At 37.0% G+C, this 27,465-nt stretch overlaps 1 protein-coding gene across 4 annotated transcripts in view; it reads left to right on the forward strand.

Annotated features, from left to right (window-relative positions):
* The window catches only part of ACAP2 (ArfGAP with coiled-coil, ankyrin repeat and PH domains 2), a 64,551-nt gene extending 37,104 nt beyond the window's left edge, over positions 1-27,447 (forward strand). Inside the window, exons 10-25 of one of the 4 annotated variants that reach the window (XM_071812549.1) lie at positions 1,119-1,231; positions 4,936-4,956; positions 8,088-8,139; positions 8,590-8,690; positions 9,876-9,981; positions 10,422-10,630; positions 10,819-10,888; positions 12,225-12,319; positions 13,702-13,886; positions 14,226-14,330; positions 14,702-14,794; positions 16,032-16,216; positions 16,529-16,638; positions 17,651-17,761; positions 18,011-18,072; positions 22,878-27,447. In XM_071812549.1, coding sequence (XP_071668650.1) covers positions 1,119-1,231; positions 4,936-4,956; positions 8,088-8,139; positions 8,590-8,690; positions 9,876-9,981; positions 10,422-10,630; positions 10,819-10,888; positions 12,225-12,319; positions 13,702-13,886; positions 14,226-14,330; positions 14,702-14,794; positions 16,032-16,216; positions 16,529-16,638; positions 17,651-17,761; positions 18,011-18,072; positions 22,878-22,981 — 1,722 coding nt within the window. In that variant the 3' untranslated portion in view covers positions 22,982-27,447. The remainder of the gene's footprint in view (positions 1-1,118; positions 1,232-4,935; positions 4,957-8,087; positions 8,140-8,589; positions 8,691-9,875; positions 9,982-10,421; positions 10,631-10,818; positions 10,889-12,224; positions 12,320-13,701; positions 13,887-14,225; positions 14,331-14,701; positions 14,795-16,031; positions 16,217-16,528; positions 16,639-17,650; positions 17,762-18,010; positions 18,073-22,877) is intronic. The other 3 variants (XM_071812550.1, XM_065844301.2, XM_065844302.2) reach the window with 3 other exon arrangements.
* Positions 27,448-27,465: the final 18 nt, after the last annotated feature.

Below are 27,465 nucleotides of genomic sequence, written 5' to 3' on the forward strand. Positions count from 1 at the left end.
TACAGACATACTTTTCACACAAAGCTGATGTTTGCAGTTTATAAAAAGTACCTGGTGAAGCTATGGGAGAGTGACATTATGAAATGTCCTGCATCTTTGGTATTTAACCTGCTTGTTTGGTTCTGAAACTTAATTTTCAGTGATGTCTCTTCTGCCCTAGTTAAGGGGAAGAAATCTTTTCTAATGATACATTTTACTAGCAGTGAAATTAAATAATAGCATGTATATTATTTTGATCTCTAGACATAGCTTATGATAAATGATGTCATCCCATGTGTGCTTTTGCAAGCAGCCCAATAGCTGGAGCCTCCCACCTGCCCTGAGCTCTGTGGCTTTCAGATGAGATATGAAAGCAAAAATAATTGCCACATGTATTATTGCATAGTCTGCCCTACCTTTGCTGGCACTGTGAAGCAGTTAACCTTTCTAAAATTTGTAAAGCTGTTATTAACTGTTATTACCTGTTATTATTTGTTATTAGATCGATTAAAATATATATTCTCTTGTGCTACTTGTAGCTTCATATTCTTGTCAGAGATCAGGAAGGAAAAAGTTACTGCTTAGCTCTTGTCATCACTGCCAGCACCCTGAGCGTTTTAATTTAGGGAAAAGTGGTGGCATCATCTTTATTTGGTTACTTGTCTCATAAGTTCTGATCCAGCTCCCTTGTCAAGATGACAGAGTTGAAAAAAATGCTGAAGCGTGACTGGCTCTGTACAGGTGTCTGCAGCAGCCTGCAATTGCTTTTCAGTTTTGACTCCAAACTCCTGTTGCCCCTTTACCTTACTCCTGCCTTTCTTCGCGATGTATATGAGGCCATTTGAGCAGACAGGTGAAGCATCAGATGCTCCATCAGTAATGTTTGCCCTCTACTTGGCCATAGAGGTCACCAATGCCTGAGCAAGAAGTTCTCTTTGTATTGCAGTTAAAGTAAAAGTCTTCAGCATTCTGATGTGTTGAAAATGTTTTTTAAAAGAGTGTCAGGGGCTAAGAGTCATGCTGTGACCAGTAAATGTTGCAAGCAAAACTTCTTTTTTTCTTCTTTTTTACATTAGTGTTTCCTGTATTTGACATGTCTTTTGAAACTGCAATGTCTTTTTCTTGTTCCTTTGTACCAGGATTATTCCAGTGATGATACTAAACTAGAATACAATGTAGATGCAGCCAATGGTATTGTTATGGAGGGTTATCTATTTAAGCGAGCCAGCAATGCCTTCAAGACTTGGAACAGGTAATTATTCAGAACCTCTGTTTACTAACTTGTTAAGATACTGCTTGTTAAGCTGAATTCTGATCTAACTCATAACCTTTGCAACTCGCTGATTCCACAATTTGGACAGAGCACTTGGACAGCTTTGTTAATTAATGTAGAGATGACACTTCAAAGCCATTTTTCCTTTTTTCCTGTCCTAGTTGTTTGTAAACCTTTTTCTAAGTGTGTATCTTAAAGTCTGGAGAAGTTCTATGGATGGAAAGCTTGTTTGGCTGTGTGCACTCTGTCTCTGTAATTGCATTTTAGCCTTACTTTGGGGTTGAACAGAGCAATCCTTATGGTTGTATGCAATAAACTATGTAAATGCATATGCTGGGAAGATAAGTGTTAGAGGTCAAAGTAAGCTGGAAGTTGTCTGACTGTTGGAAACAGGGAAACGCGATGGAGGACTCAAGGACTTGAGGTATTTTTCCTGAAAGATAAGTGTGTAATTGTTATCCTTTACAACTCCTGTCTTGTGCAGTGACTTCTGCATAGTAGTTTTGATGGTCCTGCTTGGAATTCAAAATATATTTTTAGTCCTGTCTCTTTAACATATATTTTACTATTGTTTAAATATTTTTCTCACTGAACAGGATTTCTTTTGCAGTTCCAAGGATGTACACTTTTTTCTATGAAATATTATACTGGAACATTTACAGTACTGTTGGATACAGTTCTTGAATTGTAAAGATAATTTCTTTTAATACAGAGCTCTTTTTACTGTCTTATGCTCTGATTTTTGAAGCTGTGCTTGTTAAACTATTTGCTCTCTTTCAAAGGCCAGAATGTGTGTGGTCGCTTCCAACCTTAATTATTCCATAATTCTTGAAGCATTGTGGAACATCACAAGTCTGTAACAAACTGAGATTGCTTTGCTTAAATCTGTAGTGTAGGCTGATGCAAGGGCTGCTGGTGGCAATAAGACTTATCTATTAGCAAGCTACAGGCAACTAGAGAGATTTTGCTTTAGACTCATTCTAGTTTGGTCCTGTGGTCAGATTATCCATCTGTAATTGTAAAGTACCTTCTGGGTTAGTTTCATCCAAGCAGAATTTGGAGTTTTCCAAGACACATCTGTGAGGCATAAAAGGACGGTGAAGGGAGAAAACTGGGAGATAACACTTCAAAAGCATGTTCCTGGTCTGGAGTAAAATCATTGTGTAAGCACACTGAGAAAAACCCACAGCAGCAAGGCAGGAGATCATCCTTTATTGACTTCTCAACAGACTGAGAGGGTCCTTTTTGCAAGGTGGTGTTCAAGTCGGTCTGCAGCCTCTTGCTAAGTGACCAAAGGCAAAACTCTGACTCCCTCTCTGGGTTCTTCTGTCGAACGGCACAAAGGCTTTGCTGGCTGGGGTGGCAACGGGGAGCAGGACAGGACTGCTGGCATGTCGCTGAAAAAGATTCTTTTCCACATGGCTTCATACCTATTAATACTGTACATGTATTTTAACTCAAGATGCTCAAGGAGTAGGTTTCAATTAAAACTAATTTCTATGTCTTGGAAATTTAAATGGATACAAAATAAATATGGGGAATTCATAATTAAATCAAGATACTCAATGATGTTGTTTTAGGTCAAGTTACAGGTTTGAACATATGTAATAAACATATCCAAACAATAGGTTATTTAAGAGAGACAAACAGCTCAGTGAGTCAGAACTAGCTACATTTACTATATAATTTCTATTTGCTATATATAAACCCTGTATTTTATATTTACATATAGTTTTTTTCTTCTGTTTGTCACAGGACTTGTAAATAAAGCTAAACATGTAACCTTTTTTAATCTTAGATTCTTGATTATGTATCTCACTGTGATAGGCTAGTTTGATGTTTTGGAATTAGGCAGACAATAGCATTGGCTGTCCCCTCTATAGACACTGTTTAGAAATTGCATCAATCATTTTAATTTGTACTTCACATATTCACAAACCATTACTAACTGTTGTGAAACTAGTACTACTATTATCATACATAAAATATGGGACCTTAAGATAACTGTTGTTTTTTGAATCTAGTAAAATTTCTCATGTTTTAATAAAACCAAGTATTTTTATTTCTGACAACATTTTAATTGCTTGCAATGTTGTAGGGACTGAAGTGGTCATTGCCGCTTGCCACTGCCTCTTCCCACTGACAGAATGATTTACTTATGCAGTATTGTAGCTTCGACTTCAGGGAGATAACAATTAGAGTTTACCATATATTAGAGGTGTTCTTCCAGTCACTAGAGTACAAGAAAGGACTGTGTCATTGCATTAAATTGTTTTGTGTGTAAAAATGTACGATGAAATACCAAAGGGGAAAACATTTAGAGAATTATGTATTTTATATGAGGGAATTCTAGCTGAAGTCGAGACCTCAGGACAGACAAGATACTGTTGGAGTGATTACCAGACAGGCAGGTTGCTGCTCCACTATTTGTCCATCTTTGGGGGAGGTGAGTGGAACATCAGCTGAAAAAAAAAACAGAAGAATTTCCCTAGAAAGGAATACTGGAGTTTCCTGATGTTCTGAACCAAGGGCAAGGGCACTGGTATTCCTTATTACAACTGACAGTGCACTCAGCAGTTAACATGTATTTAAAACTGTAGCTTCTCTTTTTCCCTCAGTTGGTATCAGTTGGTATTTTGATGGTTCTGGGCCTTCTAAAGTACTCCTTTATGACTGAATTAAAGGCATCAAAAATCATTGCAATTACTGCTATTAGTGTGTACTTGCCAGCATTAAGAACATAAAAGAAAATAGTACATGGATTTTTCTGGGTTTGAGACACATCAGCGTGATCCTAGCTGACAAATTAGATAATTGGGGTGCTTCTGTGTGCATGTCTTGGTCCATGAATCCATGGACATCAGAGCGGATTATCCTGGGAAAAGTCTGTTTGCTGAGGGAGAAACTGTGTAAATGCAGCGCTTTGAACAGGGGCAAATCTCTTCACTTGTTTCCAAACCAAAATAATTTCTTGTTAGGATGAGGTAGTTTCTTCCTGGGGCTGCTGGTAGCTTGGGTTTAATTATTCAAAGTCTTCTGTTATTTGGGCTTTTGTGTGAAGTTTCCTGCTCTTGGGGTAGTTCTGGATGACACTGTGTTTGAGCAGGATTTGAAGCAAACCGCAAGAGCTGTTTGCAATTCAGCATTGCTGTGTTTTGGTAGCGCTGGAGATCTTGTAATCTTCTCTTCTTGTGACTAAATGTGTACCCTGTAATGTACACAAGTATACTGGATAATATACTGTAGTGGAATCAAAATAATATCTCTACACTAGAAAGTTTTACAGTAACAGGCATGGAGACCTACTTTTTGAATGTATGTCTGTCTGTTTGTAAATTAAGTATCTTACTGTATGCAACTTTTCTTCAAGGCATCAGGAGGTGAAGAGAGGTGCACTTATTACTGTGGAGCAGTAGGTGTAAAGCTGTTTTGGTTCCTAGAAATTATAATGAAAAATAAATCCATGTCACAAAGATAGATATCCATGAAAAAAATACATGTAGGGAGACAAGCCATTATCAAACAATAGTTTTTAGGTTGGATGCATTAAATGTTTTCCTTTTTACTTCTGCTGTATTTTCAGATCATGCTAATTCTTTGCTTATTTTGCTCATTTTGCATTTTTCATTCCTCCTTCTCCTTTCCCTTATGTTTTAATCCTACCCCATTTTTTCACATGACAGGAAAAAGCCAGATCACATCAGGTACCAAACAGCTTCTTTTATACCTTCCTAATGTTTCTTTGGCACGCAAAAAGCTCTTCATTAACCCTGCATTTAATTTTGATTACTTGCAATGGATGGATAAGCAGCTCAGTCTAAGAAAATAACAGAAGGATTCTGCCTGGGATGCCAATATACCTGATGCCTTTAAAAGAATTAGAAAAATTGAGCTAGTTTTAGCAAAAAAGGAATTAAGGCAAAGTTTCTGCACTCAAACTTCTGACTGTACAATATCAGTGTTTTGACTTTTTCCAGTTGAAGTTGGTGAGATTTTTCTCACCAACTGCATTGAAAATAGAGATGTAGCTTTTAAATGTTGTGCATTCTTAATCATTCTGTTTTATTTGCATGCTGACAGCAACTAGTGAAAAAACTGTTTCCTTTTGAAAATCAATTAAGCATGATTAAAATTTTCATGTAAAACTCGATTTTATTGCTTCTCTCAGTTCTCAGGAATTTGAAATGTTTTTCCATGAATTTTGTATTGTTTCCTATTTAACAAATACTTTTGGAATTGCATAGGTATAAATGATTGAAAACATTCAGTTTTGAAGCCCAAACAGCTACATTTAATCAGTAGCCAGTGGAGCAGTGCAAATTACTGTTAAGATTTTCCCGAGTGTGTTTTCTCCTTCAGCACGTTGCTCTCCTGTTTCTGACAGAAGAACACATTCAAAGCAACTCTGGTAACACTTAGTACTTACTGCAAACGTTGCCCAAAGGTTTATGAACATGAATTCTTAGAACAGGATAGATATGGAGTATCCTATAATAGCACCTTCAGTACATATATTGTACCTCAGTTTCCTGGCTGTCACAGCTGTAAATCCCCAGTAGTCTGTTTCTTACAGTAACAAGTAGAATTTATTAATGATACTTCATTAATTTTAAATAATTGATAAAGCTTTTGTCCAGAATAAAGCTGCTGTGGTGTGTCATTAGAGAGGCTGCCACTTTTGTTTTTTTTTTTAAGCATACAATGTGTATTAACTTTATTTTCCATCGACATCTACTTCAAAAGTGTGATCTACAAGTTGTACTAAATTTTAAATTATCAATTTTGTTCAATAAAAGTTTCTTTAAAAAAAAAAATCAAACTCCACACTTTTTGCTGGACTGGAAGGTTCTCTTAAACAGATTTAATTTCTCTGCTAGGAAAAAAACAAAGTGGCTGGAATACTTTGAAAACTTCTAGACTAGACTTGAAAGATAACATGAATGTGTTGTACAATTTGTGCAAACTTCTATCCAGTTGATCAGATTCAAGCTTATTTACTTTAGTAACCCACTAAATATTTAGCCGTAGAACAAATGAAGTGTTGTATTAGTGAAGTTAATCACGCTACCTAAGGCCATTCTTAGGATTTGCTCCATTGCATGTTATCTTGGGGCAGTGCTGCATTTTTATTCCTTCACCACATAGGCAGTGCTTTTCATGTGTTTCTATTGGTGTTATGTTCAAAAACAGCACATTAAAAAGCCTGAGTTTATTTTCCTTTTCTAGTCTGCTTTTTTGTTGGGTTGCCTATTTAAATATTAGCAATAACCTGCCTAATGCTTGTATTTGAGATTTAGTTACTGCATCCGTGTTGTTTTTTTTTTTAAATAGGTGGTAGAAGTGATACCTTTTAAAAAGCAGTGACCAGAACTACTGCTGTTAATAAACCGAAAAAGCACAACTATTTGCATTATTGTGTTCAGTTATCTTAACCCAAAAAGATGACTGTTACTGTGTTGGAAATCCAATATTAAAAGGAGATCCTGTTGTTGCTTTTAAAATTAAATATATCTGCACAACATTTGAAAAGATTAATTGTTAAAAAGGTAGAATCTCATCTGTCTACGAAGTACTAACTTTTCTAACAAATACTAAATTTTCTGATTTGAATCTAACTTCTTTTTATATCTTATTTTTTCTTAACAATCTTTGTGTGCTTCTTTTCATGAATGGCTTGTGATGGTTGAATAAATCTATGGAACCTTCTTGTTACTAATTATAGTAAACTGTAGCTTGAAGTTCGACAGCCTGTGGAGAATAACAAGATACGTTGCAATACAATATTTTTTGTTCTGTTACCATTATAAACTAATTGGTAGGAAAAAAGTGATGTGTTGTGTAAGTGGGGTGTTTGAGGTAATGGAGGAAATGTGCTACAATAAATGCAGGTTCTCATTATAAGCCTGAACAGGAAAAAAGAAGTGTAAATTTCACTGCAGGACTGAATTTTTTTTACATTCCATTTATTTTTGTCAGCTCAAAACCAATGATGGTTGGTTGGCTTTTATTGTGTGCATCCCCAGAAGAGCTAGAAAGGGATGGTTATATTTACTGGTTTGTTTTTTAATATTCAGTGTTTTGATAAAATGCAATTGTTGGAGATTTGAGACTCCCGTATTTTTTCCAAAATACAAGTGATCATTCCACTCTCTGTGAATTGTGTCCTGTCTGACAGTGAGTTTGACAAGGAAGGATGCAATTCAGAGGACGCCCTCATTAAATATTTTATTTGATATTTTTTTCTACAAAGCTGAGGCTTAAGATTCTACTTAAGAGGTTTTCCTTGGTTTTGCTTTGGTTTTGTATGCAATCTTTTAATTTCAGCATCTAAAAGTTTAGGAAATGCCAAATATAGAAAGACGTTAGACCTACATGGGGTAGCAACGCTGTAGTATTTTTTATGCCTTAGTAAATTATTTCTTAGTTTTACTCTCAACAGTATTTCAGGAGTGAGTTGCTTAAATAGTATTTTTGTTATTCAAACTATTCGAATTTGTGTTATCAAACAATTACTTAATTTTAGCTTGCTGCTAAAATACCGAAAGAAATGTTTTTTTGCAATGAAAATGTTTTGTGTGGTAGCTTAACTAATGTTGCATAACATGAATGTGTTTGTTTAGGACTCAAATTATTTGAACCTTGCTTTCTCTTTCGTTTTGTCTCTGCTTTCCCTTTTTTCATTATTCTCACGAACCCCTTGCCACAACTGACCGCAGCATTACTTTTGTGAATTCTGTCACGCAGCCCCTCTGTGGGCTGTGTGTCAGTACACTTGGCTCACACAAGCACTGTAAAATCAGTTACCTGTTCTGTGAATGTCTCTTTGTTTGAATAGGCGCTGGTTCTCAATACAAAATAACCAACTTGTGTACCAGAAGAAGTTTAAGGTGGGTGCCAAAAACTCTTGTTGGGGTAGTTTGGGGTGTGGGTGACGGTTTTCCTGATCGATTGGGGCAGGAGAAGCAACACTGTCATTGGCATCCTGGCTGCTCCTGAACAACCTTTTCTAAATTCGTTTCTCCCTTTGTAAACTGAGACTGAGAGCTGCGCTTACAGATTTTGAGATTCCTGCACTGTGACATATAAGCACACGCTTAATTTGCTGTGGGTTTTGTTACCTTTTTGCAGGGAACATTTATGAAGAGCCCTGAAAGTTGTTGGTCCTAAAGGCTGCACAGACTTGCTGGCAGGGAACTAATCCCTGTGCTGTTCTGGTCTGTGAGCGTTTGTGCTTAACTCTGTCAGCCAATAGAATTAAATGATCAATAATTTGGGATTATTAGCAACTTTATTATCTTTCCTTTATGTCACTTGTTTTGTTAATTTTTGTCTCTCAGGATAATCCCACGGTAGTTGTTGAAGATTTGCGGCTTTGTACAGTTAAACACTGTGAAGACATAGAAAGACGTTTCTGTTTTGAGGTGGTTTCTCCAACAAAGTAAGAAGTGATGGAGCATGTTTATTTAAAATTAAAACATTCAGTTGTCTTGAAATGCAAGATTAACTTTTCTCTTGGGATAGAGCAAAACAGGAAAAGTATCTGAACAATTCTGTTCTCTGAAATTTTGGCCAAGAGCAAGTGATGCTGTGAGAAGTATTCCTAGTATTTAGTTAACTTCTGGCATTAAAGCAAACATGCATTCTTGTGCTTTATGCATAAAGGGCTTGTGGTAGTGGAGCTGTTGTGGCTTAGTAGCTGATACCATCAAGCTGCTTAGTAACGCAGAAAATAGATCTCAGTCTCTCCAGATTTCTGATTGGTGTAATGAGAGAGAAACATTAATAAGCTGTCATCTCAGTAGTGTTAAATTACACTTTAGAATGCCCAAAATGAAACTCCCAAATAAAAATGTTTTTCAGCTCTAGCAATGCCGTGTGTTGGTTGTATTTGGAGAAGTATGGCAGTCCTGCCGCAGGATGTGGATTTCTTGTTAATGTTTTTGAGATGTGACCATATTTAAATTTTTGACGTAAGGTCAACCTACGTTTAGGTTTGGATGTTATCTATACTCCCCACTCCTACTTATGGTTCTCTTCTTAACAGATTGCTGTCCTAATGTTTGCATCCTCGGTTGTGGTTCAGTTTTAACATGCATTTTGCTTCGGCTTGCCTATGCTCTTTCAGCCTATAAGTATTGGAGCAGTTTTATACTTCAGGACCTTTGACTGTTGCTGTGAAAAATAGTTAATTCTTTGTCAGAGATCTTTAAAATAATTTCCTCTTGATCTCAGTGAATTAAATTATGTTTTCAAGGACTGATACTAGTATCTTGTGTAATTAGTCATGGAGGTAAATTGCATGTGAGGATATAAAAATGAAAGATTTGGAAAAAGAGAAGAAAGAAAATAGGAAGCGAAGCTATTCTGAGTTATTTGAAGAGTCATAGCTATATGTTTTAGCATTACCTGCAGATAGTTTTGAAACGAAGAGTTTGCATTTCGTAAAGGGTCAGCTGATTTGTTATCTCAAAATGAAAGGGTTTGTAAGATGCCTACTAAACAATACACTTCCAGTGATGGTAAGAAGCTTTCTCAAGGGTCTGTATTTCATTGAGCAACGTGTCGTTTGATGTTAGCTCCTTGGTGATTCTCTCGATCTGAGTACACATGTGGTTTGTCACAGAAGCTGCATGCTTCAGGCCGACTCGGAAAAGCTGCGACAGGCGTGGATTAAGGCTGTTCAGACCAGTATTGCTACAGCATATAGAGAGAAAGGGGATGAATCTGAGGTGAGTTTGAAAACCAAACAAACACCAAACCTCCCTTTAGATCCTGAAAATTAAAAATAAAGAAACCCTCTTTTTATGAAAGGGGAAGGGGAAAACAATCTCTTGTTTGTCTTCTGGTGGAATTGCAATGAAATTTTGAAAGTTATTATTTATATCCAATCTATTAATATCTGTCCCTCTGTCTTATTGATGTTACTTTGGCCTATATGTTTTGATGAGATTTTTCTGTAGTGTGATTAAAATTCGTAGAATTATTGGCTACTGCTATATTCAGATCTGTTATTTCTTCTATGAAGCTAAACGTTTTTGCAGTTCTATGGCTTTCCTTGCCCTTAAATGCAGAAGTTACTTTCCTAGGGTTCTAGTGCACAGTCAGTATCTGTAGAACTTTTGTTTCTTTAATTTATTGTGTGTCTTGTTTGTTTTTTTTCCTCTGTTAGAAACAGGAAAAGAAATCATCCCCTTCTACTGGAAGCCTAGAATCTGGCAGTGAGACAAAAGAGAAGTTGTTAAAGGGAGAAAGTGCTCTGCAGCGAGTTCAGTGTATTCCTGGTAATGCTGCCTGCTGTGACTGTGGGCTGGCAGATCCTCGCTGGGCCAGTATCAACCTGGGAATCACCCTGTGCATCGAGTGCTCTGGGATACACAGGTTGGGGAACTCTTCTGAACCATATTGGATTTGTGCATTGACTTAATAAAGGGTGGTGTTAACATCTTCAAATGTATATTGAAGCAAGATCAGAGACCCCTGTTTGTAAAACTCAATGGTAGAGCTGTCTGAGGTAAGACAACATGCAGTTACAGGTTAAACTTTTTTTTTTTTTTCATGCTGTTTAGGAGCTTGGGAGTCCACTTCTCAAAAGTAAGATCTTTAACGCTGGATTCATGGGAACCTGAACTTCTGAAGGTATTTTTGAAACAAGTTTCTATTTGGTACTTAAACTGTTTTTCTAAAGTCTCTGCACCAGAAAGTTCAGTGCAGAAACACTTGCATTAGTACTGAGTGCATGTCTTGCAGTTTTAAGTAGAACATGTTTATAGTTGTATGTTGAGGCTTTTTAATTCACGCTTTCTTATAATACATGCAGTAGCAGCAGTCATTCTTGGTACAGACTTGTCAGAACAACTTATGATGCTTTCAGGTTCACAAATGCGCTTTGAGTAGTAAGTGTCATCTCATACTTTCAACATATGAAAAGGGAATTCTGTTTACAGACCGATAATATAATGGGCTGAAAAAATCGGGAAGTGAACATACTTTGGAATCATGATCATACTTCAGAATTCAATTGCCAGCTCTAATGGTGAGATCTTGGTTTCATACTCCTGCTGGCTTACAGGAGAGCATTCATGCATTCATGCAGTTGCTCATGTGCTATTTTTGTGCCAGAATTCTATCTTGAACCATGGTTATGAAAATCACGTGATATTGAAATACCAAAACAGGAACTCGCGCATGATGCATGTGTGCAACTGAGTAACCGATGCAAAGCGTTTGTTTCTAGCTGTGATGTTCTGGTGCTTAGGTGTTGCTTCTCTGTTCTGAACAACCAAAAGACAATGTGAGCCAGGGTGTTTGCTTGTCATTTAACCTTCAATAGTTTCAATATCAATGTATTCATGCTGAGGAAACAAAAAACCCTAAAAATTACACCCCTTGTCCTGTTTGTGTAAATGCCAGAGCTGAATATTCTACCTGGTGTTAGAAGTTCATTTATTGCCATCAGTAAGTTGGACTTCATGGGCCAGATTCTCCTTAAAGTAGTATCTGCAGGCTGGTTTTACTCTTTGATCTTTTTCTGTAGACATAACAGACTATGGTTTAGAAAAAATGTCTCTTGGAAAAGATGGAATAGGATTGATTGACTTGTCTCTTGTTGATTAAGAATAGCTACCAGCAAAGCTGCTGGAAAAGAGTTCCTTTGTTCATGAGGCTCACAGATGTCATTCTGATAGCACAAAAACGTTATTGAATGACAGGTGGTCATTTTTGCAGTCCTTCAGGAGGGAATGGCACTTTAAAAGAGTGACTGTATTTTTTTTTTTTTTTTTTTTTTGCTATCTTACTTGGAATTCAGTCTCTCTATACACTGTTTTTTTCATTATCGTGATATAAACCCATGCTTATTTCTGTAAGTGTCCTTTTTTACCAAGTTGTAAAAATAGACTGAGGGTAGAAACAACTAATTAAGTAGGTAAAGCCTTTTGCAACTGTATTTGAATTTATTTATTTTGCTTCATAGCTTATGTGTGAATTGGGAAATGATGTTATAAATAGAATATATGAAGCGAAGTTGGAAAAAGTGGGAGCAAAGAAGCCACAACCTGGAAGCCAAAGGTAGTCATTTACTAGCAGTGCCTCTTCCTTTTCTGTTGCCTTCGTCAGCCTCCAGCTGTTAAAGATGCTGCTGCTTGACTCTGTAATATTCCTTTGATTTACTCTTTGTTTCCCCTACAGCAGTATGTTTTGCTCTCCCCCATTTCTCACTCACTGTCTTTATTTGGGTATTCCTGCTGTTGGTCCCTCTTGGCTTCACTTGTTCTTTTTCTGATCTCACTCCCTCCTTTGCTGATTCCTCTAGAGCATCTTGCTTTCTCATCACCATGGACATGTTGATTTTGTTCCCTGTCTGCTTTGGACCACCTCAGCTGTTGTTGGTTCATGAGTGCTCTGGGCAGGAGTCTGGGGCTCTGCCTTTTGTTTACAGTGACTTTATTCTCCAGTTTGACTTTTGTTCCCTGATCCCCAGAATGCTCTTTTCTTTCTGCCTACGTTGTACATGAGCTCTGCTGCTTTACAGCAACCGTCTGATGACTGTTCTGCTCTCTTCCATTTCTCTGATGCTCTGATGCTCTCTGCCTTTGAAGGTAGTTTCCTAATGTTTAGTTCTGCTGTATAAGATGTCTTTTAATTTTTTTTTTTTTTTTACCAGCTTTCCAGTTATGTGCTGCTTGCTGTCAAGCAGTTTTACAGTATAGAAAACAGTACTTTATAAAGTGTTGGCAGCATGGAGACAATTATAATAGCATAAACAATATAGATTTGCTAGATATTCCTTCTAGTGGTAACTGCTTTTTAGCAGTTTCAATACTAATATGTTTATAGCCCCTTCCAGTTAGTTATAACTGCTGTGTGTGTATCTTAAGATGAAAACCTAAGGTTACAAGAAAAAATATTATGCATTATGGAACTGGTGGCTGTGCCTGAGGCTTATTTTTGTTATGGGTCTCTTGTGCAATCCTGATGCTTTTTGAATCAATGTTGTGATTTCTATTTCCCTAAGAAACTAAATATATGCTATATTAATTGGTTACTGACAATCCAAAACATGTATAAACAAATAATATTAACACTAAGAAGTGGCAGTGGGACTAGATGGTTGTTGTAGGTTCCTTTCTGACTAAAATAGTCTATTCTAAGTAACATGCAGTAGCTAATGCTTATTTCCTCCATGTCTATTTTCTAAAGTCTCTGCCTGAAAGAAAATATACGTATATGAACCCAACAAAATTACTGTCTTTTGAGACTTATGCAAAATTTAATAAAAAATCCAGAAATAGTGTACTCTTCATCTTTCTGAAAATGTGCCATAAGTGTCTGTTATGTGCAGTGCCAAACTACAATTTTGGTTACTGCCTTTACTATGAAATGGATGTTCTGTAGTAAATTAGAATATTACAATATTAGCTTACTAACTCGAGGGATTTTGTATCTGACAGGCAGGAGAAGGAGGCATACATCAGAGCAAAATATGTGGAAAGGAAGTTTGTAGAGAAGCAGCCTGCCTCAGCATCTCCGCTTGAATCTGGAACAAAAGTTTTGCCTCCAAGTCAAGAAGAGAAAAGGCACAGTGTCCCTGAAAAATCCCTTCTGGCAGGGGAACAAGGTGCAGCATCCCAAAAAGGTATTTACACACTTCTCTCCTTAGCTATATTACACATGTTCTTTTTAAAGTAACATATTTTTGTATTAATTGATTTTGTGCCTCATGCAGAGAAATTGTAATCTGTCTTTTAATGGGTCATAACCTAGTTGAAAAGTACAGAGGAGCAAAGACTTGTTCAGAGAAGTGCATTTTTAGGTGGGGAAGAATTTGGAGTGGGGGTGCTTATCATTCAGAAACATTATTAACCACCTTCTTTCCTCCGTATTTTCATCCTTCTTAATTTTTCCGATAACGTTCTTTCCTGCCCTATCCTTTCCTTACTGCCTGCTTTGTGCTTTGCTAACTTGCATGTCCCAGCGGTTGCTGTAAGTAGCGACGAGGCGAGGCGGGAGTCTCTGTTCTGTCCTGATGAACTAGATTCACTCTTCTCCTACTTTGATACCTCTTCAAAACTACGTAGTAGTAAGTACTACAGCTATGGCATGTTGAGTATTTGCATAGTGATCCATTGTGTGTTGTGGCCATTTCCCTGCATTTAATCCATTGTCTCCAGGCTACTGCATCGCTTAGTATTTTCATGAAATAAATTAAGCTTTTTTACTTATCCTGATCTTTCCCTTTCTAATATTTGACATTTAGGATTATAAATGTTATGGTTGCAATATGTGACTTCATCTTTTTCTATGGATACGTTAAGAATATTGAATACTTATTAGTCATTAAAAAAAATGTATTCAGGACCAAGTATAAGAGCTTGCTTTATTATCATGGTATTTGTGAAGAGTAGGCAACTTAACAGTCTGCATAGTAATTACAGTTTCTCCCCAAAACAGTACGAAGCAGTGACAGTGGGATCCAGCAGAGTGCTGATGACAGCAGAGAACACCTTGTCTCTACTATATCAGCAAACAGCTTGTATGAACCAGGTGCGTTAGGCTTGCTCTTGTAAAAGGGATTAGTACTTGGTGATACAATTAATGTCTCTTCTGTCCTGCTGGGCTGAAACATTTTTAACGAGGGTAATAATTGCTTGAGTGACCTTTTTCTCTTCCAGGCATGTTAGCAAGAATTACATTGAATCCTTCTAAGTGAATGCAGAGAACTATGTTTTTTCCAGTCAGGTGATACAGTGCCAGAACTTTGGGGTTTGTTGTGTTTTTTTTTCAGATAAAGCAATGCTGCATTTTGATACAGACAAGCCTCCATCGATAGGCATAATCCTTTTATAAATAGTTAAATCCTTGCGGATGGTATTCCTGTTAAGTTACAGATAGTAGGCTTTTACGTATTACTTGAGCATGCTTGCTTAACTTTTCTGTTTTCTACTCGAGTGGAATTGATCATGTCTTTAAACATTACCCCCTCTTTACTCAAAGTTTTATAAATTGATTGATGGGGAATACCTTCCTATCTAATACTAGCATCCTGGTCGGACAGATGTAATGAGTATGGCTTGTCAAAACATCCAAAACATGTGTTTATAAAGCAAACCTATTCTTGTCCATCAATGCACTCTTCTGAAGTATGTTTTAAATTCAGTAGTTCGCAGCTGTGATGTGTAGGCAAGCAGCACATGGCTTGGGTCCTTTCTTTGTCTTATGAAGTTGTAACTCTTGAAAGCTTGTATATAAGTGTCTTTATCTCCTGGACTTCATTCTGTGTAACTTATTGAGATGAAAAGAAAGATTATGCTTTAGTCTGAAAGATTATAGCCACAGCTAGTAATTGGTAAAAGACAATGGTATCTTTCAATGAAAATTAGGTCAGGTGTATCAAGCTGTTGCAGATAATGTTGTATTTGTATGACTACATCTCTGCAGGAAATCAGTTTTATTCTTGTCTTACAGTATAGGCTAAAACACACATCTAACCTAAAATAATTTCTTAAAAATTCCATGCGATATGTAAATTGAAGGATATTCATGTGTGCCAGTAGTGTGGTGAGAATGTTTTCTGGGCAGTAATAATTCTGTGAAATGGCCACGTGTGAATGCTGGAACAAGCCAAAGGCATCTGTGACGTCTGGCAGAACAGCAGCAATGCACAGCATTCTGCAAAACCTGAGCTATCTTGTGCCAGAGAAATGACATTTTTGGCCAGAATTCCAGGAGGTACCTTATAAGAACAGGGATTAGATTAACTTTTTTTTTTTCTTTTTGGAAGGAGAGAAGCAAGACTCTTCTGTGTTCTGTGACTCCAAACAGCCTAGTCCAGGATGGCAACTGTATCGGGCTGCCTTTGAGAAAAATCTTCCTGATATGGCAGAAGCGTTGGCCCATGGAGCTGAAGTGAATTGGGTCAATGTGGAAGAAAACAACGCAACGCCCCTCATTCAGGCAGTGCGAGGGGTATGAGATACACATGTGATGTGGGAGGAGGGGAAGGGGAATAATAGGGATATTTCTGTGTCACTGTTCCTTTTCAACTGCTTGCTTTGCTAATGAATGATCATGTGATGCTGAAGTTGTCTGTACAATGTGCAATTTTCTTTTTCCTGTTGATGCTTTGGAATTATATAACCTGGTAGTGTTTAAATTTGATATGGAAGCAAATTCCTTTTGTTGCCTTTCCCACATGACTTGGTGCTGAGAAGGCAGAACAGGTTTGGCTCTAATTCTGGAGATCTGGTGCTGAATTTTTTCTTTACTTTGATTCTGTAGGGGTCGTTGGTTACTTGTGAATTCTTGCTGCAGAACGGGGCCAATGTCAACATCAGGGACATGGAAGGAAGAGGACCCCTGCACCATGCCACGGTTCTGGGACACACTGGGTAACTCCAGAACTTGTCAACAGCCACCCTTTACTATAGTTGTTAATGAGAAGTTTATTAATTTCCCCAAATATTCTGTCATTTTAATATATTTCGGGTGATCTAGGTTTTTCTTAAAACCATGTGGTAAGAGACAAACCAACATTTTGAATTAGCATTTTCATCCACTAGCAAAACACACACCTATAGAAACACCTTGGTCCATTTTGTAAAAACATGTATTTAATAATGCTTTGAAATAGCATGAACTTTTGATGAAGACTCATGAGATTTTCCTGGTTTTCTTAAGTCGTATGATACAAATAGGAGAGATGGTATGTGAGGGCTAAGACTTTTTCTGACTCATCCCACTTGTGTTGCACTGAGAATGTACCTCATTTCAAAATGTACTGTGTTACATCTTGAGTTTTGGAACCGTGGCTTCTGACTGAAACCCTGTACCAGCTCAGTTCAAATGAGTACACAGTAATCTGGTCATGCCCAAGCTCTTTGCATGCATGAATTCTAAATTCATGCATGCCCAAGTTGACATCCTGGGACAGTTCAAGACTTAAGCTTGGTCAGTATGCCCTGTTCATAAAGATGAAGAATTAAAATAGCAGAGCAAAATGAGATCAGTTTCTCTTGGGTTAATTAGGCACATATGAACTGTATTCGTTACTGTATTGACTTATCTTGCTTAGTGATTCTTGTCTGTTGTGGTGAAAGGGATGAGGTTTTTTGGGTCTGCAGCCTAAGATGATACAGGAAGGCAGATTCTCACTTCTAAAGGGTCCAACTCCTTTTTGCACTGCTGTGGTTTGACTTAAAATATCTTTCTAATGTGGATTAAATAGTTAAATGTTTTGCTTACTCCTACATTAACATCTTAGTTGTTCTAGATCAGTAGCACTCTTCTAGTATGTTCAAGAGTTTTGACAATTTAAGCCAAATATATTGCATCCAGCTTGAATTTATTTGCCTCTTTCTTTTATTGTTCTGAAAATAATTTTTAAATACTTTTTCTGAACAGACAAGTATGTTTATTCCTAAAACGAGGAGCAAACCAGCATGCCACTGATGAAGATGGGAAAGATCCATTGAGTATAGCAGTAGAAGCTGCAAATGCAGATATTGTAACATTGTAAGTTGTGTGTTCTGTTTTTAACTAGGTAACTAGATTTTTTCCTATTCTTTTTCAAGTTAAAAGTATAAGAAATGTCAAAATGACTTTACATAAATCAGTGAGAGCAAAAGGAAAATCAAAAAGAGTGCACTATCTATAGATGGTCTCAGTGGTGGTGTGGTTCAGGAGTGCATTGTAGGTCTTGAATTGCAGTATTTTTTTAGTGCTTTAAATATGACATTGGTCTTTTTGTTTCCTAAATCATAGGTTGCGTTTAGCACGGATGAACGAAGAAATGCGTGAATCAGAAGGACTCTATGGACAGCCAGGTCAATACTCCACTAATAACCATACTGAAATGCAGTATAAGAAGTGTATTCAGGAATTTATCAGTTTACAATTAGATTCTTAGGATCTGTGAGAAATTTAGGATAGCTCCGTATAATAACATTTTTTATAAACTACTGACACGTGTTAAAGCTTCATTGACATTCACTGGTGTGACTTCATCAGAGTATTTAGGGAACCTAAAAGGAGAGTGTTTAAAGTACATTATTATAGTAGTGTATGGTAATACAGCCATTACCAACCCATTTTGCTGGTATTTGTCCACAGTTTTCTCCTATTGGTGTTCTCTTGAAATTCATGTAATGTTAGGGTTTACCTGGTGTTATTTAATAGCAACCTTCTGACCCAAGCTGATCAGATACAGTTGAGGAGTTCATCTTCTTGCAGGATACCATTCTCCTTCCTGTGGAATGGTCCTTTTTTTTAAGAAAATGATGCTTGCAAACCAATGTAAAAATGTACATTGAATATTTCAAAAGAAGTCCAAACAGAGATAGGAAATTATTATTTCCTCTGATCTTATTTTTAAATATTTTTATTTGTTAAGATAGAAATAAGAAACTAAGCAGTCATTCCGAAGTATGTATTTTTGTATACATAATATCTTACCATTTGATTAAAAAACAAATCAATAGACATTTGAGCCCCCTGGTACAGGAAAGTAACAAATTATATTTCATGAATATGTACAACTTTATCCTCAGGCACGCAGTCCCAATTTAGACTATGTTCTGATGTGATATTTATGCAAACCATTTATTCTATTATGGTATGCTTCCCTAGGGACCTGATTTATTCCTGTGCAAATATCAATAATGAAGGCACACTTGATTGTCAAGCTAGACAGCTAAAAACACGTTGCCATACCTGGCAGTAGCGAAAGGCAAACCTTATTTTTAAGGTTTAGAGCTGAGTACTCTTGGCTCACTCCTATAAAACCCTGATGTATTTTGCACTGAGTTGTAAGGATTGTATGTGCTTGTCTTTTACCAGATTGGGGCTGGAATATACTCAAGGGGTGACATTGAGTCTCATGTCAATATCCCAGATGAACTCTATTAAATAAACCAAATTTATTTATTTCATTAAATTTCTCCTTAAGAATAGAAGTTTTTCAAATTCATTTTTAAACAAATCTTCTAGGAAATTCAAATTAGAACAGTAAAAGACTGTGGACACTCAGACATTCAAATGCTTCCTTTGGCAAAGCAACAGATAACTTAGAAGTGTATACTTGATTATGAGCTTAAATGAGGAAGAATTCCCCACTCAAAGTGCAGCAGGCTACATAGGTGCAAAAAGTCTATTGCCAGTTTGGCTATACTGAATGTAAAGCGGTTTTCTGATATAACGCACACTACTTTGCTGATGGGCTGAAGGTGACAAATACTCAAGTAGTTTTGAGTCTCCTTTTTTTTATTTTAAGAGGTGAAAATAATAACTACCAGTTTCAAATAGTAAAATGCTTTGTTCTAAGGGAGGTAGGTATTTTGATTCAGCAGCTCTATGATCAATCATAAATGAATATTTTTAGATCATTTAACTGACCTGTCGCAAATCCAAAATTCTTATATAAACTATAGAAACATCTTTTCATATATATAAAAAGCCTCTGTCAGTTACTAAACGTTATGAATGTTTAGTAAAATGTTTCATTCATAACAAATACAGGCACTGTTTACATGAAATTATGAATGTGTTTAAACTGAAGATAAGGGAGACTATTTTCCCTGACATCTTGTTTAGAGTATTTTTTAGACAGATTCTTCAATTAGGAGATGAAGTAAAAAGCTGGCTAAGTTGTTAACAGAAAATAGCTTGACCTTTTTATCAGTTTTTATTATGGTAGAATCTAGAGACTGCAGCTGATAGAATCAGATCCAAATATTTTACAGATAGTATCCAATTCTTGTAAACAGGTGAGATTAACAATGGTAAGTGGAGCTGCCAGAAGGGACAGAGCTTGCCCAAAATCAGGGAGAGGTATCATTAGAGTCACTTTTGAAATTCGGGCCACAGGCTATAGCACAGTGTCCCGTCGGGAGATCTTCTGTACCTGTGGGCAGCACAGCTCTGCTCTCCTCCCTTTTTGACTTGCTGAAGTAAATATTTGAGTATTTATAATGTTAGTGGCTGCCAGCCTGCCAGAAGGGTTGTGTGGATGTGCAGACACAGAACCTGTCTCTGCTGCTGCGCGGTGCGGTACCCCGACGTGCTGAGAACGGAGCCAGGTCTCCTTCACTGCTTAGGCACCTTAAAGTAAGGGCAGCACACATAATTTAGAGCTCCTCTTTTCCAAAACCCCGATTCTAGAAGAAAATAAGGATTTTCAAGGTAATTGTAAGTTTACTGGGAGCTATGTGAGGGTAAATATCGATGTATGAGTTTGCTGTCACCAGAGTGAAACCAACTGCATATTTCTCTGCGTTAGTAATATGGTTGATAAATAATTACTACTGTAGCTAATGGCGTCAACATTTCAAATTTAAATATACCTGGCTGGTTTGAGCTACTGAGAGAATGTATATATTGCTTTGCCAAGGTACAGTTGGTCTTCCAAAATATTGCTAGAATGGGAATGGGCTTGAAACCAGCTTGTTCCACAAAAAGTTCATTTCTGGTGGTAGAAGCCATATACACCATTGTACTGTTTCTTGTATAATACTTGAGTGCTCATCTTCTGGTGCTACAGTAGGTCTGCTAACTATTTGATATTAGTATTGCTACTTTTTCTTCCTATCTTTTCTTGAATGTATGATGTGTGCCTTTTGAGTTACTCTGGTGTTAAATGGTAAAGCGGTGTTATAGTATTTTTGTACATAAAATCTGCACTTTAGGGAAAACATTGTTTGGAACGGGAATTTCAAGAATTCAATTTTAAAGCAGGATTTTGAAATAATTATAAGGTTTACAGTATTAAATATTTTATCGCAGCATACAAACTAAAGGGGCACTTTATTTTAGTCTATTTTTGTATATAGTATTTTTGTTATGTAATAGAGCCAAAAAGAAGAGCCACAATGTATCTTGCAAAACTAGCTTTTGTTTTTTCTTTCAAGTTAATTTGAAAGAACCAAATGTGGCAACTTGAACTACAGTACTAGTTCACCAGTGGAACTCACTTCTCCATTAAAAGCGTAATGGCTTTTATCATACAAGCTTGATTCCGATTTGTGCTCCTCATAGCTGTTCTTGTGATGAATGTTACAACTCTCTTCATTCTGTGCTTTTCTCCTGGTGCAAGCAGTTGTCAGAAACTCTTACAATGAGGTGTCCTGTGCCTGCTTCATCTCTAGAACAGACTTGAAACTAAATCTGAAAACCAAAAGGGTATTTCACTAGAACTTTTACCAGTAGAGCAGTATTGAATGTATTTATCTTTTAGAGTTTTGGAAGAATCATGTCATTACATTTTTATATAAACCCACATGCCGTGCATGTTAAATATTTCTGGAAAGTCAGTTGTCATTTCTGAAAGTGTTTTCAAATGAATGCAGTCTCATCTCTGAAAGAATAATACTTCTGTTATAATGTTGGAGATGTACATCAAAAGATGGAAAAACAAAACAGTGTAACTTTTCACTGTAGTGCCAACTTTTATACACACAAAAAAATCCTTTTAAAACTGCCCTTTGGAAAAAAAAAAAGTGGTGGTATAATACTGCCCCAATCAGATTGGAGAAAAAAGTTTTTGTGTTCAGCATACACGATGAAAGAGGTTTTGGGGTTGATTTCTTTGTCATGCTACCAATCAAGCTACCGGCGAGTAGTGCTGGGATCTTGTGTCCTGTGTGGGAAGGCAGTAAAATTTGGATGGCTGCATAGTTCCTGACCAGACCAAATGTTTTATGCGTTTAATTCCATTTGAAGGCGGTAGGGTATGATTAATGTTTTAAAGTGAAACCTGAACTCAAGGCCCAAAATGCTGCAGCAGATGAAAGAATGTGAAAATGACCATTTAAAAGTGGCAGAAGAATAACTTGGCAAGGACTCAAAAAGAAGTCATCACAGGATGTGTTTTCCTGTATGGACAGGGAGGGGGATGGAGACAGGCCTGGTGGAAACTGCTGCCATCCCTCACTTTGGAATATGTGCCAGTAGTTAGGTTGTGTTTAAGCACAAAGGGTAAAGATAAAAATAACCAAATGAAAGATGTTTAAGGAAAGTATCATCACTCTTATAGATAGAACTAAAAGATGTAATAAATGTTCAGTAATGCATGTAAAAATTTATATTTGCTAAAGTAATAGAACAAAAGGATTTATGAACAATAATTTCTCTACTTAGGATTGGGGTTTTTTTATACTCTTGCTTGCTGATTGTTTCTTTCATGGAGAGTTCTGTCTGGCTGTAAGACTTCTGACCTCTGTTTCCAAGTAAATCTTTATTTATGCCATAATTCTACTTTTCTGAAGAGAATCTTGGTTAGCACTTCCTTGCGAAAACAAGGATTTTATTCTTTAATGGCTAATAAACGTTTTTTCTTTTTACATTGCTTTAAAATGCTTTCATTTTTCCTTTCTAACTCTGAACTTTCCTCTGCGTGGCTGCCTGTGAGGTACTATTTCAGGTATAGTTTGGCTTTGTTTAATTTGCTTCTACAGAATGTGCATGCAAGTAAACAGTCCCAAAGAGTTCACATCAGCATCATTCCATCTATAAGCAATATTTATATGTGAACAAGTGTTGTGCAGTAACCGGTAGCACAGTAGGACATTCGTGCAATGGTGGGTGATGTTAACTGTCACAAATGATTAAAACTGTTTCCCTTTTCTTTTCTATCCAGGAGATGAAATTTATCAGGACATTTTTCGTGACTTTTCTCAAATGGCATCAAATAATCCAGAGAAGCTAAACCGTTTCCAGCAGTCAGATTCCCAGAAGTCTTGAGTGTCAAGAAGAAGAACCTGATCCTTGTAGTGCAAGTCTTTTTTTACTTTAACAGAATGAATTATATGCATTTTGTTAGATAGTTTGGATAAAATGACCACTTTAATGTAGCTTTAGATTGTGATAGCTGGGGAAATGTATGAGTTGGTTTATGTTCTACAGTACATATACCTCAGCAGCTAAAGAAAATCTTTAAAAAGAAAAGGAATACCTGCTAGCTCAGTATAAAAATAGTACCTGTTAGCAAGTACGAAGTTTGTCTGCAGTTTGTACACGAAGTTAGCAGGGGCATAGCTGTGTGCATTGCAGACTCTGGATAGCAGAATGATCAGACCAGCTTTACTATTTCATATCCCTGACTGTCACCTGTCTCCCTGTTGCCATGAGGAATGTGCCTCTGACAAGAAGGTCTGGGTTGCATTTTCTGGGACTGTTTGGAAGGGAAATCAGGTAATGACTTACTGAGTTGTCCTGTTTGTGAGCCTATAACTTAACAGATTCTCTTGTTCCTGTGCTGACTCTAATGAGAGGTAGGTTGTTAATAACAAGACATGGTAACTCCTGCTCTTTTGCAAGCTCTTTCACAGTGGAAGCTTTAACACCAGGCTGGCCTTTATGCTGGTGACTGCAGGTCAGTCACAATAGGTATATATCCTGGAGGACCAAACTTCTAAGAGCAGTCTATTTTCCTTCTCTTAAGTTAAACTTTCTGTGCAGCAGATATTCTTTTAAATGAGCATGTGGAACCTTTCATGAAAAATAAACTTAATCCTTTTGGACATGATGTGGGGTTTGTTTGTAGTATTTTGACATCAAAACTTCAAATTTGAGACATGAAAGTAAAAATTGAGCCGATGGAGTTTGTGTAGAACAGTCATATGAAGGCTGTTTCTTACCTTTTCTTTTTGTTGTTCTCACTATTAGCACTAAGCTGGATATATGAAATCTTATATGTAGTGCAGCCGTGCTAAATTTAGGGCAATCGATGTCCTTTGTATAATCTGCAAAGACACGTATGTATACATGTTGTCTAAACTAAGGTGTGCACGAGAAAACCCAGGACTTTCACTGCACGTTTTTGCAACATAATGGATGAGCAGGGTCTCCGGCTGCATTCTGAGGGCAGCAACACAGTTTGCTGTATTCAGTCGTGAGCTCCGCTTTACCCATGTGCTTGTATAAACTGTGTCCGTCAGCACATGCTTATGTGCCAGGTTGTTTAATACTCAGACAGTAATCAGCTGAAACTCCAAACCAGCAGATGCAAGTCTTCATGCTCTATTTGTCTGCCCTATGGACAACTGAAGCAGAATTTTTAGGTAATGTAGTATCAGTGTAGTGAGGCTTTTAACAATCATAATAGCCATGGCATTATGCTGGCCTGCTATATAAATGTATTTAGGAAATGAATTGGCTTTTCACCAAGCTGGGTAAGATAAGCAAAATTGGGTAAAGAATTTCTGTAAAGTATGGTAAATTAAACTTTCTGGCGTGTTAAATTTAAAATATTTATTGCTTTGCATAAAATTTATAATAATGCATCCAATCTGGATTATTATTGCTACAAAGCTACAAAGCATTTCTGAAGCGTCCAATAGATTATTTTGCCAAGCAGAAGAATCTTACTAAACAGTTCTTGCTTTGTGTGTAGTCTAATTATGCTAGAAAAGCAGATTCTGTCCATTTAAAGAGTGTGTTTAGTCTGAACAATAAGACACTTAGGAATATCACCTGTAAGCAGTTATTTGTTATTTAAATAGCTGTCTATGAAATGATAATGTACTTCCTAATCTGCAGTATTTAACAGCAGTGGATGTTTTAGTAGATCTTAATAAGTAAAATTCCCAGTGTACAGATGGGACAATATAAGATATGGTCATATATAGCATACACTTTAGACATAGGTTTTTCTAAAGATTTGTGTTCTGCAGCCTACATGAGAGGCAGTATATAGTGTGATTGGCTGCAATGTAAAGCTGCCTAAAGCTTAATGGCATATTGCTATCTCAGTCCTTGCTGCTGGAAAAATGTCTGATACGCTTATTTCAAACCTCCACTGGTATTTTCCTTCCTAGCCAAAACAAATCTCCATGACAAATTTTGCAGGATGGCTTCCTATAAACAGGAAATTTCTTCACTGTAGCTCTGCAGAGCCATTTGCTGCATTTCCAGCTCTCACCTGTCTGGGAAGCAGCATCAATGTGTTTGTGCTAGAGGACTGGTAACGGAGCTGATCCACAGGTTGTATTGCTCTTTTCAGGAGCTCTGGAGTTCTAATGGTTCAGGGAGTAGGTCAGTCACTTCTGACCCTGCAGCCTTTTTCCTTAGTCCTTTTAGGTACGCTAGGATGTCCCGTATAAACGGCACTCAGTTAAAGCTCTTTTTTTCAAGTCAGGTGCAATACATATGTTGGGATGTTGCTCAGCAGCAAAAATGAAAATGCCATTAAGTTGCATGGAATGTATCAAGGGCTTAGTCCTTCCAGGGCCTCTGTAACTCGCAGGATTCCTACAGAGTAGGATTATCTCAAGTACTATGAAGATCTGGATTTCCCTATCGAGTTCTGACACTGAGCAATAATCTTCTGCTCAGTAATGTCAGGAAACTTCCATTTTTATTTCAGTATGAATGTGAGTATAACTAGAAGAGTGGACAGGAAGGTTCCATTGTGGGTTAACATTTTGTTCCCTGTACCACATACTGGACAGCTTCAGTTCCTGTCCATGTTTCTCTATAGGTATGAGACATGATAGGTCTGAATCAATGGGGTACAAGGCAGTCAATTCCTGACACAGTTAAAAATCACTTTTCATGTGGGTTTTTAATAATTTACTAGATAGCCCATTTAAAGATTTTTATAATATTGTTCCTAGCCAGAGTTAGATCATGTTCCAAAAATCTCTTGGAAGGACAGATGTCAAGCAGCTCAATATATATTCTAATGCATCTTGATTTCAGAAGTGTAATTTTTTTACATTGCGTGTTGATTAGAATGGTGTCTGTGGTGTCTCCTTAAGATCTGTATTGTGTTAGGTTTTCATAAGTTTTCATATTTTATGTTAATGTAAGTACAGTGCATATAAACTTAAATTCTTGAATTATTGTACTGAATCATGCCACTGAATTATATTAGACATGGTGGAATTTGTTCCTGTAAATTTGCATGTAGGTGGTAGATGGCAGAAGTTTTTGTTTGCTTTCACAAGCTGCACATACTGCACTGAACGCATGTTTCAGTTGTTCATTAGTACATTGTGGACTTTGGCCTCCTTACCAATTAGGACCTAATCCCAGAAGTCCCTGAAATCAGTGTCAATCTTTGCACTTATTTCAGAAGCTTTAGATTGTACCTTTCATAGCTCCTAATGTTAGTGCATTAAAGCATCCTGTGTTAATACTGTATTTTTCACTCTGTGGGCTTTTATATTTTACCTGTTTATATACTGAGCTGAAATAGTTTCAGAAAATGCAACCAGACCTTCTGATGCTGTCAGCAAGTCCCCATGTAAGAGGAGTTTTCTCCCATTTTGCAGTATGACATCAGTTCACATATTATTCAAATTCTTAGAGTTCTCAATAGGGCAAAAACTTTGTAGCACTAAAGAAAAAAGATGAACTAGAATAGTGCAGGCTTGGCTGTGATGTTTCCAGGACTTTGGTGCCTCTCTGCAGCCATCTGTGTTAAAGTGTGGATGTTAACTCTTTTATCATGAGAATCTCCAATGACACAGTGAATATATGATAAAACTACAAATAATATGCAAGTGCTAAGGATGTAGTATTTTTACACTGTCAAAAGGACTGAGCTGGTTATTTAACACACTGAAAGTATTTTGAGAGGAAGTTTTGCAAAATGGCATTTCTGCCTGTGTGCAGATGGACACTTTTTCCTAAATTAGAGTTTATGCCCCTTGGTTGTGCAGCCAATTGTATCGCACAAAAGCCCATTTTTAAAAGAGATACAAACTCCAGAATGGCAAAACTGCGGAAAAGGATGGAATATCCTGTTTCATACACTTGCTTTATCTTTTTGCATATGGTGTTTTCTTGTTTCTCTTCCCATGGAAGGAGATGATAGAGGAGGAAAAACATCCTACTCACTTTTCTGTTAGGATCCCAGATTTTCCATGTTTTGATAGAAATCACTGAGAAATCATCATTTCCTCGAGCGGAGGAGCTACTGTCTGAAATAACGAACTTTATTTTTTTCTTTATCACTGTGTCTGTCTGTATTTGGTGATTTTTTTTAAGCATTCCAGCAGTAAAATACCTGCATTCTGTAACTCTCGAGGTGTAACTGTCCAGACTGTACACGCCCCCCCTTCCCTTTGTACTCGAAACTTGAATGTCGTTTTCTGTAGTTTGTCATTGTAAATGAGAGAAACGCGTTATCTACCTTTGTAGCCTGCGGCCTGTACATGCTGTAAGGACTGTAAATACTGTATGGATTAAACCTTTGTACGCGCCGAGCGGCTCTGTGTGGG

The sequence above is a fragment of the Patagioenas fasciata genome, chromosome 9, assembly GCF_037038585.1.
Source record: "Patagioenas fasciata isolate bPatFas1 chromosome 9, bPatFas1.hap1, whole genome shotgun sequence".
Taxonomy (NCBI): Eukaryota; Metazoa; Chordata; class Aves; order Columbiformes; family Columbidae; genus Patagioenas; species Patagioenas fasciata.